The following is a 19,461-nucleotide window of genomic DNA, read 5'->3' on the forward strand; positions in this document are numbered from 1 at the left end:
CATCCCCTTCGGCAGTTTTCATGCAAGGATGTTTCAGTGGGACCTCCTGGACAAGTGGTCCGGGTCCCATCTACTAATACATCAGAAGATAAGCCTGTCCCCCCGGGCCAGGGTGTCTCTCTTGTGGTGGGTTCTGGTGACCACGGACGCGAGCCTCCGAGGATGGGGAGCAGTCACACAAGGAAGAAATTTTCAGGGGCTATGGTCAAGCCAGGAGGCTTGTCTACACATGAACATACTGGAATTGAGGGCCATATACAACGGCCTACGACAAGCGGAGAATCTTCTTCGCGACCTACCGGTTCTGATTCAATCAGACAATGTCACAGCCGTGGCTCATGTAAACCGCCAAGGCGGGACAAGGAGTAGAGTGGCAATGGCGGAAGCCACCAGGATTCTTCGCTGGGCGGAAAATCACGTAAGCGCTCTGTTAGCGGTCTTCATTCCGGGAGTGGACAACTGGGAAGCAGACTTCCTCAGCAGACACGATCTCCATCCAGGAGAGTGGGGACTTCATCAAGAAGTTTTTGCAGAGATAACAAGTCTTTGGGGAATACCTCACATAGACATGATGGCGTCACGCCTAAACAAGAAGCTTCGGAGGTAATGTGCCAGGTCAAGGGACCCTCAGGCAGTAGCGGTGGACGCCTTGGTGACACCTTGGGTGTTTCAGTCGGTCTATGTGTTCCCCCCTCTTCCTCTCATCTCAAAAATATTGAGAATCCTAAGACAAAAAAGAGTGAAAACAATACTCATTGTTCCAGATTGGCTTCGAAGGGCCTGGTATTCAGATCTTCAGGAGATGCTCACAGAAGATCCACGGTCTCTTCCTCTCAGGGAGGACCTGTTACAACAGGGGCCCTGCATGTTCCAAGACTTACCGCGGTTACGTTTGACGGCATGGCGGTTGAACACCGAATCCTAGCTGGGAAAAGTATTCCGGAGTAAGTCATCCCTACTCTGATAAAGGCTAGGAAGGAGGTGACGGCAAAACATTATCACCGTATTTGGAGGAAATATGTTTCTTGGTGTGAAGCCAAGAATGCTCCTACGGAAGATTTCCATCTGGGCCGTTTTCTCCACATTCTACAGACAGGAGTGGATATGTGCCTAAATTTAGGCTCCATTAAGGTTCAGATTTCGGCCCTGTCTATTTTCTTTCAGAAGGAATTGGCTTCTCTCCCAGAAGTCCAGACTTTTGTAAAGGGAGTGCTGCACATCCAGCCTCCTTTTGTGCCCACAGTGGCACCTTGTGACCTTAACGTGGTGTTACGGTTCCTGAAGTCTCACTGGTTTGAACCTCTTCAAACGGTTGAATTGAAATTTCTCACGTGGAAGGTGGTCATGTTGTTGGCCTTGGCATCTGCAAGGCGGTGTCCGAATTGGCGGCCTTGTCTCACAAGAGCCCCTATTTGACCTTCCATGTGGATAGAGCAGAGTTGAGGACTCGTCCTCAATTTTGGCCTAAGGTGGTTTCTTCATTTCATATGAACCAACCTATTGTGGTGCCTGTGGCTACGGGTGACTTGGAGGATTCCAAGTCCCTGGATGTAGTCAGGGCCTTAAAAATCTATGTAGCCAGGACGGCTCGGGTTAGGAAAACAGAAGCACTGTTTGTCCTGTATGCAGCCAACAAAGTTGGCGCTCCTGCTTCGAAGTATTGCTCGCCGGATCTGTAACACGATTCAGCAGGCTCATTCTACGGCAGTATTGCCGTTAACAAATTTGGTAAAGGCCTATTCCACTAGGAAGGTGGCCTCTTTTTGGGCGGCTGCCCGAGGCGTCTCGGCTTTACAGCTTTGCCGAGCAGCTACCTGGTCAGGTTCAAACACTGTTGCAAAGTTCTATAAGTTTGATACCCTGGCTGATGAGGACCTTGCGTTTGCTCAGTCTGTGCTGCAGAGTCGTCCGCACTCTCCCGCCCGGTCTGGAGCTTTGGTATAAACCCCATGGTCCTTACGGAGTCCCCAGCATCCTCTAGGACGTAAGAGAAAATAAGATTTTAAACCTACCGGTAAATCTTTTTCTCCTAGTCCATAGAGGATGCTGGGCGCCCGTCCCAGTGCGGACAAAATCTGCAAGGCTTGTATATAGTTGTTGCTTACATAAGGGTTATGTTACAGTTGAGATCAGTCTTTAGCTGACACTGTTTTGTTCATACTGTTAACTGGTTGCGTATAGTCCAGGTTATACGGTGTGGATGGTGTGAGCTGGCATGAATCTTGCCCTTAGATTTACAAAATGCTTTCCTCGTATTGTCCATCTCCTCTGGGCACAGTTTCTCTAACTGAGGTCTGGAGGAGGGGCATAGAGGGAGGAGCCAGTGCACACCCATTCTAAAGTTCTTTATAGTGCCCATGTCTCCTGCGGAGCCTGTCTATTCCCCATGGTCCTTACGGAGTCCCCAGCATCCTCTACGGACTAGGAGAAAAAGATTTACCGGTAGGTTTAAAATCTTATTTTTTCCTGCCTGCAGTCACTGTTCACTGGATCCAGGTCCCTCGAGAGCTTTCTCCAGCAGTCTGTATGTTACCAGGGGGCTGTAGAAGGGGGGGAAGGCTGCTTAAAGGCTGTGTCACCTATTAAGCGAGGTGTTGCAGGGAACGGCAGCGCTTGCCAGGGGGGTTCAGTTTATGATTGAGGCTGTTAGGGATGTTTTACTAATTTCAGACACAGCTCCGGAACAGGTGGAGGAGGCCTTCTTCACAGATAATAAGGCGGCCCCCCTCACTTTCCCGGCATCCAAGGAATTGAATGCTATCTTTGAAAAGGCATGGGAAACTCCGGAAAGAAATTCCAGATTCCCAAGAGTTTTGGTGGCTTTTCCCTTCCCAGAGGACGATAGGAAGAGGTGGGAGTACCCGCCGATCCGATAGTCGACGCCTCTGTATCCAGGCTGTCCAAACAGGTAGTTTTTACCGGTCCCGGGATCTACCGCGTTAAAGGACCCGGCAGATCGCAAGGTGGATGCTACGCTGAAATCCATTTACAAAGCTTCGGGGGCTATATTGCGGCCTACTATATACTGTGCTTAGAAACATAGAATTTGACGGCAGATAAGAACCACTTGGCCCATCTAGTCTGCCCCTTTTTTTTATCCTTTAGGTAATCTCAACCCTCTTTGAACCTTAATTCTTTTTAAGGATATTCATATGCCTATCCCAAGCATGTTTAAATTGCTTTACAGTCTTAACCTCTACCACCTCTGATGGGAGGCTATTCCACTTATCCACTACCCTTTCTGTGAAGTAATTTTTCCTTAAATTTCCCCTGAACCTGCCTCCCTCCAGTTTTCAGTGTATGTCCTCGAGTTCTAATACTTCTCTTCCTTTGAAGAATGTTTCCCTCCTGAACTTTGTTAAAACCTTTGGTATATTTGAAAGTTTCTATCATGTCTCCCCTTTCCCTTCTCTCCTCCATACTATACATGTTAAGATCTTTTAACCTTTCCGGGTAAGTTTTGTGATGTAGGCCATGCACCATTTTAGTTGCCCTTCTTTGTACACTCTCTAATGTATTTATATCCTTCTGGAGATATGGTCTCCAGAACTGGACACAGTATTCCAGATGAGGCCGCACCAATGACCTATACAGTGGCATTATTACTTCTCTTTTCCTGCTACTGATTCCTTTTCCTATGCAACCAAGCATCTGACTTGCCTTTCTCATTGCTTTGTTGCATTGCTTTCCTGCCTTTAAGTCACTTGAAATAGTGACTCCTAATTCCCTTTCCTCCTCAGTAGTTTCCATTACAGTACCCTTGATACTATATTTAGCCTTTGGGTTTTTGAGACCCAAGTGCATGATTTTGCATTTTTTAGCATTAAACTGTAGTTGCCATGTTCTTGACCATTTTTTAAGTCTAGCTAGGCCATCCATCATTTGTTTTACCCCTCCTGATGTGTCTACCCTGTTGCATATCTTTGTATCATCTGCAAAAAGGCATACTTTCCCTTCAATACCATTTGCAATGTCACCAACAAAGATATTAAAGAGAACTGGTCCGAGTACAGATCCCTGGGGTACTCCACTGGTAACATTTCCCTCCATAGATTGCACTCCAAACTGTCAGTTTCCTATCCTGCAACCAGTTTCTTATCCATTTAACTATTTTATAATCCACCCCCACACTTTCAAGTTTATTTATCAGTCTGCGATGTGGGACAGTGTCAAATGCCTTACTAAAGTCTAGCTATGCTACATCTACAGCTCCCCCTTGATCTATTATTTTCATCACAGAGTCAAAACAGTCAATAGGTTCCTGTCCAAATCCTGCCCCTAAAGCTATTGCCAGGTGGTCGATCACTCTGCAGGAGAAATCGTCTCTACGCTGGACAAAGGTGACGTTGATTTGTTTTTGCAGAATATTCAGGATTCTGCAGGGTTCCTGGTGGATTCCACGAAGGACCTGGGTTCCATGGCTGCGGGGATCTCCTCCATGTCAGTCTCGGCTCGCAGAGGTCTCTGGCTGCGCAACTGGTCTGCGGATGCGGAATCCAGGAAGTGTGTGGAGGGCCTTCCGTACAAAGGTCAGGCTCTATTTGGAGAGGCGCTTCCTTAGGATGACAGGAAAAAATGGGAAAACCCACTGATAGTTGACGCATCGGTTTCTAGGCTGTCACGTAAGATAGTTTTACCTGTCCCTGGGGCAGCTTTTTTGAGGATGCTGCAGACCGCAAGATTGAGACCACTCTCAAATCTCTGTACACAGCTGCGGGGGTGGCCCAGAGACCCACTATAGCTTGTGCATGGATCTCTAGGGCCATTGCGAAATGATCAGGTAATCTAATTGACGGGTTACTTTCCTTATCCAGGGGAGAGGTAATTTTACTCCTACAGCATATACAGGATTCTGCTAACTTTATGGTGGAGGACATAAACGAAATTTGTTTACTCAATGCACGCACCACTGCCATGGCAGTGTCAGCACACAGGGGCTTGTGGCTTGGACTGTGGACGCGGATTCCAGGAAAGGCGTGGAAAGCCTACCTTTCACAGGTGAAGCCCTTTTTGGAGATCAACTGGATACGTGGATATCCAAGGCAACGGCGGGTAAGTCTACATACTTTCCTTCCGCAGCTCCCCCGGCTAGAAAATCCTACACTGCTCCAACTCTGCAGCCCTTTCGGACAGCGAAGTTTAAAAACAAAACCAAAGGATCTTCTACGGCCTTCAAAGGCAATAGAGGTAAACCCAGAAAATCAGCAACTGCAGGTTTACAGGAACAGAACTCCGGTTCTGCTTCCTCTAAGCCTTCAGCATGACAGTGGACAGCATTGCCTGGAAGACAGGAAGGTGGGAGCCCGTTTGAGATTCTAAAGTCACATATCTGAAACGTCATCCCATGATCCCTGGGTCAAAGATCTTATAACCCAGGGATACAGACTGGATTTTCAGAAACTACCACCTCACATATTCTTCAAATCAGGCTTTCCAGCTTCTCAAGAAGCAAGTATGACTTTACAGGAAGCAATTCAGAAACTGGTACGGACTCAGGTCATTGTTCCAGATCCACTTCACCTGCAAAACCAGGGTTATTATTCCATCCTGTTTGTAGTTACGAAACCGGACGGTTCGATAAGACCCATTTCAAATCTCAAGTCGTTGAACCCGTACTTACTGGTGTTCAAGATGGAGTCTCTGAGAGCGGTGATCTCCGGTCTGGAAGAGGGGGAATTCTTGGTGTCTCTGGATATCAAAGATGCATACTTTCAGATTCCGATTTGGCCGCCTCATCAGGCTTATCTAAGGTTTGCATTACAGGACTGTCACTACCAGTTCCAGGCCCTGCCATTTGGCCTCTCTACGGCACCGAGGGTGTTCACCAAGGTAATGGCAGAGATGATGTTTCTCCTCCGCAAACAGGGAGTGAACATAATACCATACCTGGACGATCTTCTGCTAAAAGCACAATCCATCCAGGAGAGGTTGTTAGTCAACATTGCCCTCTCAACCCGACTACTCCAGGATCACGGGTGGATTCTGAACCTACCAAAACTCATCTGGAATCAACACGGAGGTTTCCGTTTCTAGGATGATATTGGATACTGAGGCGCAGAAGGTATTCCTTCCGTTGGAAAAAGCATTGGTGATCCAGTCGAGGGTGCGAGATGTTGTAAGACAAACCCGGACATCGGTGCATCTATGCATTCGCCTTCTGGGAAAGATGGTAACCGCTTACGAGGCGTTGCAGTACAGAAGGTTTCATGTAAGGCCCTTCCAGCTGGATCTGTTGGACAAATGGTCTGGATCGCATCTTCACATGCACCAGAGGATCCGTCTGTCGCCAACAGCCAGGATTTCTCTTCTGTGGTGGCTTCAGACTTCTCACCTGACCGAGGGCTGAAGGTTCGGGATTCAAAAATGTATTCTGCTAAACACAGACGCAAGCCTCAGAGGTTGGGGAGCAGTCACCCAGGGGGAACACTTCCAAGGAAAATGTTCAAGTCAGGAAGCCATTCTTCCAATCAACATTCTGAAACTAAGGGCCATATACAACGCCCTTCTACAGCCATCGCATCTTCAAGATCAAGCCAATCAGGTTCAGTCGGACAGTGTGACGGCAGTAACGTACATAAACCGACAAGGCGGAACGAAGAGCAGGTCAGCAATGTCAGAGGTAACAAGGTGTCTGAGCAGAAAGACACGGTGTGGCGTTGTCCTCGATCTTCATTCCGGAAGTAGACAACAGGGAAGCAGACTTCTCCAGCACACACAACTTCCACCCAGGAGAGTGGGGCCTTCACCCGGAAGTGTTCGGGTGCTTGACACGTTGGTGGGGAATGCCCCAAATCGACATGATGGCCTCTCGTCTCAACAAGAAGCTCACGCGGTATTGTTCCAGGTCGAGTCACCCGCGAGCAGTGGCGGTGGACGCTCTGGTGACTCCATGGGTCTACCAGATGGTGTATGTGTTTTCACCACTCCCATTGATCCCAAGGATTCTCAAAAGAATTAATTGGGAAAAGGTTCAAGCACTTTTCATTGCTCCGGACTGGCCAAGAGGGGACTGGTATTCGGATCTTCTGGAGATGCTCCAAGAGGGGCCGTTGGTCTATCAATACTTACCATGGCTACGTTTGATGGCATGGAGGTTGAGCGTCAAATTCTAGCCCGGAAAGGGATCCCAGATAGGGTTACTCCAACCCTGATCCAAGCCAGAAAGGGGGTAACGTCTAAACATTACCACCGTATTTGAAAAAAATACATCTTTTGGTGTGAGTACACAAAATTTCCTGCTGTGGAATTTCAACTTGGACGTTTTCTCCTTTTTCTGCAGTCAGGTATGGATGTGGGCCTACGTTTGGGCTCCATGAAAGTCCAGATCTCGGCCTTATTCATTTTCTTCCAGAAACAACTGGCTTCTCTCCCCCTGAGGTTCAGACATTTTTGAAAGGGGTTCTGCACATCCAACCACCCTTTGTGCCTCGTGCGGCACATTGGGATCTCAACGTGGTGTTGCAGTTCCTGCAATCGGAATGGTTTGAGCCTTTAAAGGACGTTGAAGTCAAGTTTCTTATGTGGAAGGCCGTCACGCTATTGGCCTTGGCTTCTGCGAGGCGTGTGTCGGAGCTGGGGGCGTTGTCTCACAAAAGCCCCTATTTGATTTTTCATGAAGATAGGGCTGAACTCAGAACTCGTCAGCAATTTCTTAAAAAGGTTGTGTATGCGTTTCATGTTAACCAACCTATTGTGGTTTCGGTGGTAAGCGACACCTCTGCTACTTCAAAGTCCTTGGATGTCATGAGGGCTTTGAAGATCTATGTGAAACGGACAGCTCGTCACAGAAAATCTGACGCTCTGTTTGTTCTCTATGCCACCCGGTTTGGGACCTTTGGTACATCCCCATGGTACTAATGTGGATCCCAGTATCCTCTAGGACGTAAGAGAAAATAGGATTTTAATTACCTACCGGTAAATCCTTTTCTTGTAGTCCGTAGAGGATACTGGGCGCTCGCCCAGTGCTTAGTTTCTTCCTGCATTGTTACTTGGTTCAGTATTATTGGTTCAGCGGTTGCTGTTCCTGGTTTAAAGTTTGGTTAGCTTGGCTTTCCTCTAGTTTGTGTGTTTGCTGGTTCAGAATCTCACCACCATCCTTTATATCCTTTTCTCAAAGTATGTCTGTCTCCTTGGGCACAGTTTCCTAGACTGAGTCTGGTAGGAGGGGCATAGAGGGAGGAGCCAGCGCACGCTATCAATTTCTGAAAGTGCCCATGGCTCCTACTGGACCCGTCTATACTATACCCCATCGTACTAATGTGGACCCCAGTATCCTCTACGGACTACGAGAAAAGATGTTACCGGTAGGTAATTAAAATCCTATTTCTGCATTGGGGTACACTGGTATTCCACAGGGAATAACATCGGGGTGTAGATTTGGATCTTGATCCGAGGCACCAACAGGCTAAAGCTCTGACTGTTTCTAGGATGCCTTACACCGCTTCCTCTATAACCCCACCTCCATACACTGGAGCTCAGTTTGTAAGTTAGTGCCTGCAGTGCAGGCAGCTAACAGGGAGGGCTGCGCTAGGCAGCCCTGGAAAGAGCTTTTCTGAAGAAAGAAGACTTCAAGGGCCGCAGCACAGGCACTTAGAAGTGCTATATGTCAGTCCCCTTTAAGGGAGACATCCTGTTTGGGGAAGTTCTGCACAAGATTGTTGCTGACTTAGCGTCTGCTAAAACTGCATGTTTGCTGAGTACTAGTCCTTCGGTTCAGAAGGCTAAGAGTACCACCTTTCGTTCATTTCGACCTCCAAGTAAAGCAAAGGGTCAGGCGTACCCGAAACAGGCTTGCACTTCCAAAATCTCTAAGCCCAAACCTAAAGGTTCCTGGGCTTCCCTTCAGCCTACTTCCAAACCAGACAAGCCTGCTGCATGACGGGGCGGGCCTCCCTCTGGGGTACCCCATGGTGGAAGGCCGACTTCTACGGTTTGATCAGGTATGGTTACAGACTTTTTCAGATGCCTGGGTAAGGGAAGTCGTCACTCACGGATACGTCATCTCTTTCAAGAAGCGTCCCCCTCGCCAGTTTTGCTTGACAAATATCCCTTTGGATCAGTAAAAGCAAAAACTCTCCATTTGGTGTTACAATCCCTCCTGGACACAGGAGTAGTAGTGCCGATGCCTCTGGCTCAGAGAGGCAGGGGGTACTATTCAATGCGGTTCCGAAACCGAATGGTTCCTGCTGACCCATTCTCAACCTCAATTCTCTGAACAAGTTTGTGAAGGTTTCCAAGTTCCATATGGAAACTCTTTGCTCTGTTGTTCTGGCCTTGGAGCCCATGGACTATATGGTTTCCCTGGACATACAGGGTGCCTACCCACATATACCTATTGCCGTATCGCATTAGCAATAGCTGCAGTTTGCTATTGACAACCTACATTATCAATTCCAGTCCTTGCCTTTTGGACTGAGCACGGCTCCACAAATCTTCACCAAGGTCATGGCGGTTATGACGGCTCTGCTCCGCTGTCAGGGTATCAGGATCCTGCCGTATCTGGACAACTTGTTGATCCTGGCGAACTCCCCAGAGGTTCTCCTCCGTCATCTGGAACTGACCGTCCGATACCTGCAAGCCCATGGGTGGCTCATCGACTGGAAGAAATCATCCGGGTCCCTGCTCAGAGCACGGTGCACCTGTGGGCATTGTTGGACACACACAACCAGCTGTTGTTCTTGTACCGAGAGAAGGTCCTGAAGTTTCAGGACTGGATAAAATGCTTCCTTTCTCGTCAGCGAGTGTCGATACACTCGGTAATGCAAGTACTAGGCCTTATGGTGTCGGCTTTCGACATGGAAGAGTATGCTCAAGTTCATTCTCTCCTTCTGCAGAAGCTAATCCTTTCCAAGTGGGACGGCCTGTCTCGCATGATTTCCTTGACTCCGGAAGTTCGTCTTTCACTGAGCTGGTGGCTACAGGACCAACAATTGAGCAGGGGTCGTCCCTTCTGGATCTCCAACTGGGTCCTCATAACGACGGATGCCAGTCTGCGGGGTTGGGGCGCGGTGTTGGAGCAACACTCTCTTCAGGGTTGGTGGACCAGGGAGGAATCTCTCCTCCCAATAAATATTCTGGAATTGCAAGCAGTGTTTAATGCTTTGAAACTGGCCCTGCCTCTGGTACTGAACAGGCCTGTTCAAGTACAGTCGGACAACACCACCACGGTGGCATGCAGAAATCATCTATACTGCACTCGAAGCCGCATGGCGATGTTGGAAGTGTCAAAGATTCTTCAATGGGCGGAACGCCATCTGCCAGCCATATCGGCAGTGTTCATTCTGGGGTCCTCAACTGGGAAGCAGACTTCCTCAGTCGTCAGGACGTACACGCCAGAGAGTGGAGTCTTCATACAGAAGTATTTCAACTCCTAATGGACAAGTGGGGCCTACAAGATGTGGACCTGATGGCATCTCGACACAATCACAAGGTACCAGTCAAGTTCAAGGGATCCTCAAGCAGTGTTCGTGAATGCCCTGGTAATTCCATGGAACTTTTGGCTGCCGTACGTGTTCCCTCCGGTGTCACTCCTGCCCAGGGTAATAAGGAAGTTCAAGCAAGAAGTAGGATTCCTACTTCTGATCGTTCTGGCGTGGCCCAGACGGCATTGGTTCTCAGACCTACAGGGTCTCTCGATAGAGCGTCCTCTTCTACTTCTTCAACGCCCAGACCTCCTCGTTCAGGGCTCCTGTGTTTACCAGGATTTAGCCTGACTGGCTTTGACGGCGTGGCTCTTGAAGCTTCAGTTCTGAGGGCCAAAGTTTTTTCTGAGGCGGTCATTCAAACGATGTTGAAAGCCCGTAAACCGGCATGGGCTCGGATTTATTATAGGGTTTGGAATTCTTACTTCACCTGGTGTGCGGCTAAGAATTTTGATGCATGTAAGTTCAGTGCTACCACACTACTGGCGTTTCGGCAACAGGGCGTGGACTCAGGCCTTCGTCAGGCCTCCCTCAAGGTTCATGTTTCTGCCTTGTTGGTGTGGTTTCAGAGTAAAATTGCGACTCTGCCTGTCGTTCATACCTTCACTCAGGGTGTTTACGGATTCAACCTCCCTATGTTACACCTGTGGCTCCTTGGGATTTGTCGGTTGTTCTGGACACCCTACAAGAGTCTCCGTTTGAACTTCTTGAGTCTGTGGACCTTTTATGGGGTTCGCTTAAGTTCTTATTTTTACTGGCTATTGCCTCTGCTAGACGGTTTTCAGATCTGGGTGCCTTATCCTGTAGGTCTCCCTTTCTGATTTTACACCGTGACCGTACGGTTCTTATAACTCTCCCTGGTTATCTACCTAAGGTGGTGTCGTCTTTCCACCTTAACCAAGAGATTGTGGTTCCTGCTTTTATCTCTCCTGATTTGTACTCCAAAGAACGATCTTTGGATGTGGTACGGGTTCTCCGTATCTATGTGACGAGAACCGCCTCCCTTCGGAGATCTGATTCTCTTTGTCCTTTTTAGTTTTCATAAACGTGGCTGGCCTGCGAATGAGCAGACCTTGGCCAGATGGATTAGAATGGTGATTCCACAAGTTTATGTACAGGCTGTACTTCCATCTTCAGCTACTTTCAATTCTACTTGGTGTGTTGGACCTTCTTTGGCGGCACGCCGTGGCGGGTCCCTAGAAGAATTGTGCAAGGCGGCTACGTGGTCCTCAGTGAACATGTTCATTGGGTTCTATGCCTTTGATACTTCCGCCTCCCAGGATGCTTCCTTCAGACGCAGGTTTCTTGTGCCTCTACAGTGCGTCCCCTCTCATGAGGACCTGCTTTAGGACATCCCGATGTTATTCCCTGTGGAATACCAGTGTACACCGCTGCAGAAAAGGAGATTTATGGTAAGATCTTACCTTTGTTAAATCTTTCTGCGAGGTACACTGTAGAATCCCTGTGGAATCCAGTGTACCTCGCAGAAAGAGATTTAAAAGTAAGTTCTTACCATAAATCTCATTTTTCTGCACGCTGTAAGCAAGTAAACCCTGTAAGTATTACCTGACAGAACATTATATTTATGTGCACTAATATTCTTATGGGTCTATATCTAGTAAACAGTGTTACTGCTGTCCTAGGTCTTTCCCTAACGCTTGTTACCTATATAGAATATAATTTTCGAAAATAAAGCATGGCTACATTTTGCTCTCCATACCAGGTGTAAACTGATGATCACATATCCTTATTTTTAAATACTTTGTCCAAACCAGGATTTTCTTCTTGTGCCAGTTGTAGCTGGTTTGTCCTGTTGCAATGTCCAAGGGTCTTGCTTACTACTCCCCATTATGCAGAAGCTACACAGAGGGTACAATCATGATAAAAACCTATAGTTGGTTATTACAGGTATTGGTAAAATAAATTGTAAGTACATAAGGTGCCCTGTATTTAGAGTTTGAAATAAACCATTTAATTTTAAAGATAAAAAAGTCACAGTGGTTTAAACCTGCCAACAGTCAACATTCAGTTCACACAAATCCATTGGAGTACTTAATTTGCCAATCCCCATTTTTCTTGTAAAAAAGCCATTTTTTAAAGCTCCAGTTCTGTGGTAAGGAAATTATTGGATAAGGCAGGCTGGGTAACTTATGGCCTTCTCCCTGTTGAACTACAACAAAGTACTACTACGTTACTTTGTCTTGTCAGCCGTAAGCTGCCAGGCTATGCTAACACATGGAATTTTACAACAACTGGATGGCAATAGGTTGTCCACACCTACAATACAGTATGTGTTATCATGGTATCCGTATGATAGTTCGACAGGTAAAAGGTTGACACCAAATGGTCGACACGACAATGGTCAGCACAGCATATGGTCAACATGAGGTGGTTGGGGTTTTTTTTTTTTTTTCAATTGGGAAAAGTAACCTGTGCCATTTGCTGGCCATGCGAGGGTACGCAGTACACTAATTGGGGTTCCTCATGCTGCAAGGTAATATTTGACACCAAAAACACACAAAAAGCTGGTGTGGACCTTTTAATGTGTTGACTGCTTGGTGTCGACATATTACACCATAACCGTTTATTATCATCATCTCCCTTAGTTGCAAAGTATGTATTTTTATTTGAACTGGGCCTATTGGTAATGTTACCAATGATGGAGTTCATGAATTCTGTTTCCACTAAAACTATAATTGGAGTATATGAGTTTGAGCCTTGTCAACAATGTTGGCCTCAGCTGTATTTACATCTGAGTTCTTTAAAATATGCAAATATGATGGGGTTTTTTGCAGAGTGAGGAACCATTTGACATGCACCACAGTTATGAGTTTTCAATTCCTACCAGTTCATGTAATTACTCTACAAACTACGCTGATTCTTCTCTTTTCTACGCACCTTGGTCAACATACCCTGATGAGATGAAGCAAGCAGCTTCTACACAGCTCAAGTCCAAGTTAGTGAAAGTTTAATTTTTATTGTATGAACAAATGAGTTGTACTTTATAATTGTCTAAATATTGTAAAATAGCATTCTGCTGTCAAATATGGCTTTAATAAAGGTTATGTTTATCTGTCTTTGTTTCTGCTGCGGGGTACACTGGGCTCCACAAGGATTACCATCGGGGTGTAGAGTAGGATCTTGATCCGAGGCACCAACAGGCTCAAAGCTTTTGACTGTTCCCAAGTTGCACAGCGCCGCCTCCTCTATAACCCCGCCCCCATACACAGGAGCTCAGTTTGTAAGTTGGTGCTATGCAGTATGCAGGCACTTAACAGGAGGGATGCCTGAGGCAGTCCATTGATAGCTTAAATGACAGCATTGATAGCTTAAATGAAAGAAGAAGATTTCTGCTGTGGGGTACACTGGGCTCCACAAGGAATTACATTGGGGTGTAGAGTAGGATCTTGATCCGAGGCACCAACAGGCTCAAAGCTTTTGACTGTTCCCAAGATGCACAGCGCCGCCTCCTCTATAACCCCGCCTCCATGCCAGTGAGCTCAGTTTGTAAGTTGGTGCCTTGCAGTATGCAGGCACTTAACAAGGGCTGCTCTAGGCAGCCTTTTCAGAGCTTCATTTACAGACTGAAGACAGAAGAAATGTATGAAGATTTACAGGGCTGCTGCAGGCAAAGTCTCATAGACTTTCCTGCGTGCAGCTCCATCACCCCCAGCGGCGCTGTATACTCCCGCGCTGCAGTTGCCGGGTCACTGCAGCGGAGGCGCCGGCTTCTTCCCTCTTCACGTGAGTCACACACACGCCGCCGTCTCCCGGATCACGGGGCCGCTGACAAGGGGGAGGTAAGGGGCTTCTGTGCTGCACTTTGCACCGCGATCCCGCCCGGTGGGGATGCCAGCAGGGGGAGCAGGCCGGACCTGAGGCCCCAGACCCAGGGTGCTATTTATGCAATGTTCCCGCCCCGGAGCTGCTTCCTTCTCCCTCACTCCCAGTCAGCAGCCATTACAGATAGAGCCTTGATGTTCCTGGGATTGCTGGGGCAAAGCCTCCTCTGTGGAACCGCCTGACTGCCAGTGCTGAGCTTCCTACAGGACACTTGAGTATTCTACGTGTCACTGGGACTGTGTTAGTTAAGAATGAGTGCATACATTCAGAGTTGTGTTGTCCAAACACCCTGTGATATACATCCAGTACTTACTGTGTTTGTTATATCTATTGTTATCACATATAGCCATACTGAGTATTACTTTGTAATGCTAGTCCAGTGCAGTTTATGGTACATAATTTCTGCATGGTACGCTTGTGACTATATATACGTGTGTGTGTGTGTGTGTGTGCATGTAGCCGCTGAGTGGTTGCCTTACTGCAGGGTATTTCACTCAGCGTGCTATTCCTATATTGCTATACCTGTCCGGGCTAAGTGTTTCAGGTTTTCTCTGATGATAATATAGTATTGTTTCACAAGGATGTAACCATACAACATTATCACCGTATTTGGCGTAAATATGTTGCGTGGTGCGAGGCCAGGAAGGCCCCTACAGAGGAATTTCAACTGGGTCGTTTCCTGCATTTCCTGCAAACAGGACTGTCTATGGGCCTCAAATTAGGGTCCATTAAGGTTCAAATTTCGGCCCTGTCAATATTCTTCCAAAAAGAACTGGCTTCTGTTCCTGAAGTTCAGACGTTTGTCAAGGGAGTACTGCATATACAGCCTCCTTTTGTGCCTCCAGTGGCACCTTGGGATCTCAATGTAGTTTTGGGATTCCTAAAATCACATTGGTTTGAACCACTCACCACTGTGGACTTAAAATATCTCACATGGAAAGTGGTAATGCTGTTAGCCCTGGCTTCAGCCAGGCGTGTCTCAGAATTGGCGGCTTTATCCTATAAAAGCCCTTACCTAATTTTTCATACGGATAGGGCAGAATTGAGGACTCGTCCTCAATTTCTTCCTAAGGTGGTTTCAGCATTTCACTTAAACCAGCCTATTGTGGTGCCTGCGGCTACTAGGGACTTGGAGGATTCCAAGTTGCTGGACGTAGTCAGGGCCCTGAAAATATATGTTTCCAGGACGGCTGGAGTCAGAAAATCTGATTCGCTGTTTATCCTGTATGCACCCAACAAGCTGGGTGCTCCTGCTTCTAAGCAGACGATTGCTCGTTGGATTTGTAGTACAATTCAGCTTGCACATTCTGTGGCAGGCCTGCCACAGCCAAAATCTGTAAAAGCCCATTCCACACGGAAAGTGGGCTCATCTTGGGCGGCTGCCCGAGGGGTCTTGGCTTTACAACTTTGCCGAGCAGCTACTTGGTCAGGGGAAAACACGTTTGCTAAATTCTACAAATTTGATACCCTGGCTGAGGAGGACCTGGAGTTCTCTCATTCGGTGCTGCAGAGTCATCCGCACTCTCCCGCCCGTTTGGGAGCTTTGGTATAATCCCCATGGTCCTTTCGGAGTCCCCAGCATCCACTAGGACGTTAGAGAAAATAAGAATTTACTTACCGATAATTCTATTTCTCATAGTCCGTAGTGGATGCTGGGCGCCCATCCCAAGTGCGGATTGTCTGCATTACTTGTACATAGTTATTGTTACAAAAATCGGGTTATTGTTGTTGTGAGCCATCTTTTCAGAGGCTCCTTCTGTTATCATGCTGTTTTTCAGAGGCTCCTTCTGTTATCATGCTGTTAACTGGGTTCAGATCACAAGTTGTACGGTGTGATTGGTGTGGCTGGTATGAGTCTTACCCGGGATTCAAAATCCTTCCTTATTGTGTACGCTCGTCCGGGCACAGTATCCTAACTGAGGCTTGGAGGAGGGTCATAGGGGGAGGAGCCAGTGCACACCAGCTAGTCCTAAAGCTTTTACTTTGTGCCCAGTCTCCTGCGGAGCCGCTATTACCCATGGTCCTTTCGGAGTCCCCAGCATCCACTACGGACTATGAGAAATAGAATTATCGGTAAGTAAATTCTTATTTTCTCATACGTCCTAGAGGATGCTGGGGTCCACTTCAATACCATGGGGTAAAGACGGTTCCGCAGGAGCCTTGGGCACTTTAAGACTTTTCAAGGGTGTGAACTGGCTCCTCCCTCTATGCCCCTCCTCCAGACCTCAGTTTAGAAAATGTGCCCAGGCAGACTGGATGCACTCCAGGGGAGCTCTACTGAGTTTCTCTGAAAGACTTTATGTTAGATTTTTTATTTTCAGGGAGGACTGCTGGCAACAGTCTCCCTGCTTCGTGGGACTTAGGGGGCAGAAGTAGGAACCAACTTCCTGAATAGTTTCATGGCTCTGCTTCTGGCTGACAGGACACCATTAGCTCCTGAGGGGCACTGAACGCTAGATGCGGCTATGTGGTCACTCCCACAGCGCTCCGTCACCCCCCTTACAGAGCCAGAAGTCAGAAGACAGGTGAGTGTACAAGAAGAAGGATCTTCATCGTGACGGCTAAAAGGTACCGCGCAGCGGGCGGGAACACTGCGCGCCATGCTACCCAGTAACACAGGCACAGCAGGGTGCAGGGGGGGGCGCCCTGGGCAGCATGAAACCTACTCAAAACTGGCAGATAAGGGGACATAAGATGCTGAGGCACAGTCCTACCCCCGCCAGTATAAAAATTAGTATTAAAAAATATGAGAGGGAACACGCTATTACGGGGGCGGGGCTTCCTCCTCAGGCAGCCAGCACACTGCTTAGCGTTATTTTCTCTCCTAGCAAGCTGCAGAGAAGAACGCTGGTCCTCCTCCACTTCTGAGCCAAGTATCAGGGTGAAAAACAGGGGGGGGGGGGGCACAGTGTAATTTGGTGCTGTATTATGAATTATCAATTTAAAAGCATTATAGGTCTGTGGGCATTTTTTGTTTCACAGGATTTTTATAACTGGCGCTATTTTGTGAACTGGCAAATCCTATCTGTGTCCTTCTGACAGATTTTACTGTTTGTCTGTCCCCTTTAAGTTCCGCTCGGAGTGTCTGTGGTGTGGTTGTGCACGTGTGTGACATGTCTGAGGCAGGGAGCTCTTCCCCTGAGGGAGCCATTTTAGGGACACAGAGTTGTAATGTGGTGGAGCTACCGGCACACCACGAGCCTGAATGGGTGAAAGAATTACGTGATAGTGGGAATCATATCAGCAAGAGATTGGATAAGTCTGAGTCTCATGCAGAAAACTGGAGAAAATCAGTGGAAGATGTGATTTTTCATAGTTCTGCCTTTTCATCCACTGGAGACCCCTCTGGGTCACATAAAAGACCATTTGCACAAATAGTAATAACTGATACCGACACGGACTCTGATTCCCGTGTCGACACTAGTGATTCCAGGGCAATAGATCCTAAATTGGCAAAAAGCATTCAATACATGATTATTGCTATAAAGGAGGTCTTAGAAGTAACGGAAGCCCCTCCTTTACCTCAGGAGTAGGCTTATTTTTATAGGGAAAAGAAATTAAATGTAACTTTCCCTCCTTCTCACGAACTAAATACTCTCTTTGAGGGAGTTTGGGCAAACCCTGAAAAGAAGTTTCAGATTCCCATAAGAATTCAGGTTGCTTATCCTTTCCCGGCAGAGGACAGGAAAAGGTGGGAGTCACCTCCAGTTTTAGACAGTGCTCTGTCACGATTAACTAAAAAGGTGATTCTTCCTGCACCTGGGACGGCTTCACTGAAGGAGCCGGCTGACCGCAAGTTAGAGACTACATCTATTTATGTGGCCAATGGTATGCTACTCAGGCCCACCATTGCTTGTTTGTGGGTGAGTAGTGCTATCGAGAAATGGTCAGACAATTTGTCATCTGAAAATGACACAATAGATAGAGACGAGATACTCCTAACGTTAGGTGATATCAGACGCTGCTGCATACATGCTAGAAGCCATGAAAGATATTGGGCTCTTGGGTTCAAAAGCCGCTACCATGGCTGTCTCAGCTCGAAGGGCGTTGTGGATTAGCCAATGGAATGCTGACGCAGATTCCAAAAGAAATATGGAGGCTCTCCCGTATAAAGGTGAGGCCTTGTTTGAAGATGGGCTGGATGCGTTAGTCTCTGCGACTACCGCAGGTAAATCGACATTCTTGCCTTATGCTCCTGCGCCGGCAAAAAAGTCACATCACTCTCAGATGCAGTCCTTTCGGCCCAACAGATACAAAAAGGGTAAAGATTCCCCTTTCTTTGCAGGTAGAGGGAGGGGAAGAGGAAAGTAGGCCGCAGCGTCTCCAGGATCGTAGGAGCAGAAATCAACCCCTTCTTCTGCCAAATCTGCAGCATGACGCTGGGGCTCCCTTGCGGGAGTCCGCTCGGGTGGGAGCACATCTGAAATTTTTCAGTCAGCTCTGGGTTCAATCGGGCCTGGACCCATGGGTCTTGCAAATAGTGTCCCATGGATACAAACTGGATTTTCAAGACGTCCCCCCATGCCGATTGTTCAAATCGACCTTGCCAGTTTCTCTTCCGAACAGAGAAGTAGTTTCAGCTGCAATTAAAAAATTATGTCAGGATCAAGTCATTGTACTGGTACCCTTGTCGCAACAGAGAGAAGGGTTTTATTCAAGCCTCTTCGTAGTTCCGAAGCCGGACGGCTCGGTCAGACCGATTTTAAACCTGAAATCTCTGAATCTTTACCTAAAAAGGTTCAAATTCAAGATGGAATCTCTGAGAGAAGTGATTTCCAGTCTGGAGGAAGGGGACTTCATGGTATCAGTAGACATAAAAGATGCTTACTTACATGTTCCTATTTATCCTCCTCATCAAGCGTATCTGGGATTCGCAGTACAGGATTGCCATTACCAGTTCCAGACGTTGCCGTTCGGACTCTCCACGGCATCGAGGGTATTCACCAAGGTGATGGCAGAGATGATGGTCCTCCTTTGACAACGAGTCCATATTGGGGGTGATTCCGAGTTGTTCGCTCGCTAGCTGCTTTTAGCAGCATTGCACACGCTAAGCCGCCGCCTACTGGGAGTGTATCTTAGCTTAGCAGAATAGCGAACGAAAGATTAGCAGAATTGCGAATAGAAATTTCTTAGCAGTTTCTGAGTAGCTCCAGACCTACTCACAAATACTGATCAGTTCAGTCAGTTTCGTTCCTGG

At 47.5% G+C, this 19,461-nt stretch overlaps 1 protein-coding gene across 4 annotated transcripts in view; it reads left to right on the forward strand.

Moving 5' to 3' along the window:
- The window catches only part of MEIOC (meiosis specific with coiled-coil domain), a 434,415-nt gene that overhangs the window by 136,095 nt on the left and 278,859 nt on the right, over window positions 1-19,461 (forward strand). For 3 of the 4 annotated variants that reach the window (XM_063959971.1, XM_063959968.1, XM_063959969.1), the window contains exon 3: window positions 13,217-13,377. The exons of the other annotated variant lie outside the window; for it this stretch is intronic. In XM_063959971.1, coding sequence (XP_063816041.1) covers window positions 13,217-13,377 — 161 coding nt within the window. The remainder of the gene's footprint in view (window positions 1-13,216; window positions 13,378-19,461) is intronic. 4 annotated transcript variants of the gene reach the window in all.

Source organism: Pseudophryne corroboree, chromosome 3, assembly GCF_028390025.1.
Source record: "Pseudophryne corroboree isolate aPseCor3 chromosome 3, aPseCor3.hap2, whole genome shotgun sequence".
In the NCBI taxonomy this organism is placed as follows: Eukaryota; Metazoa; Chordata; class Amphibia; order Anura; family Myobatrachidae; genus Pseudophryne; species Pseudophryne corroboree.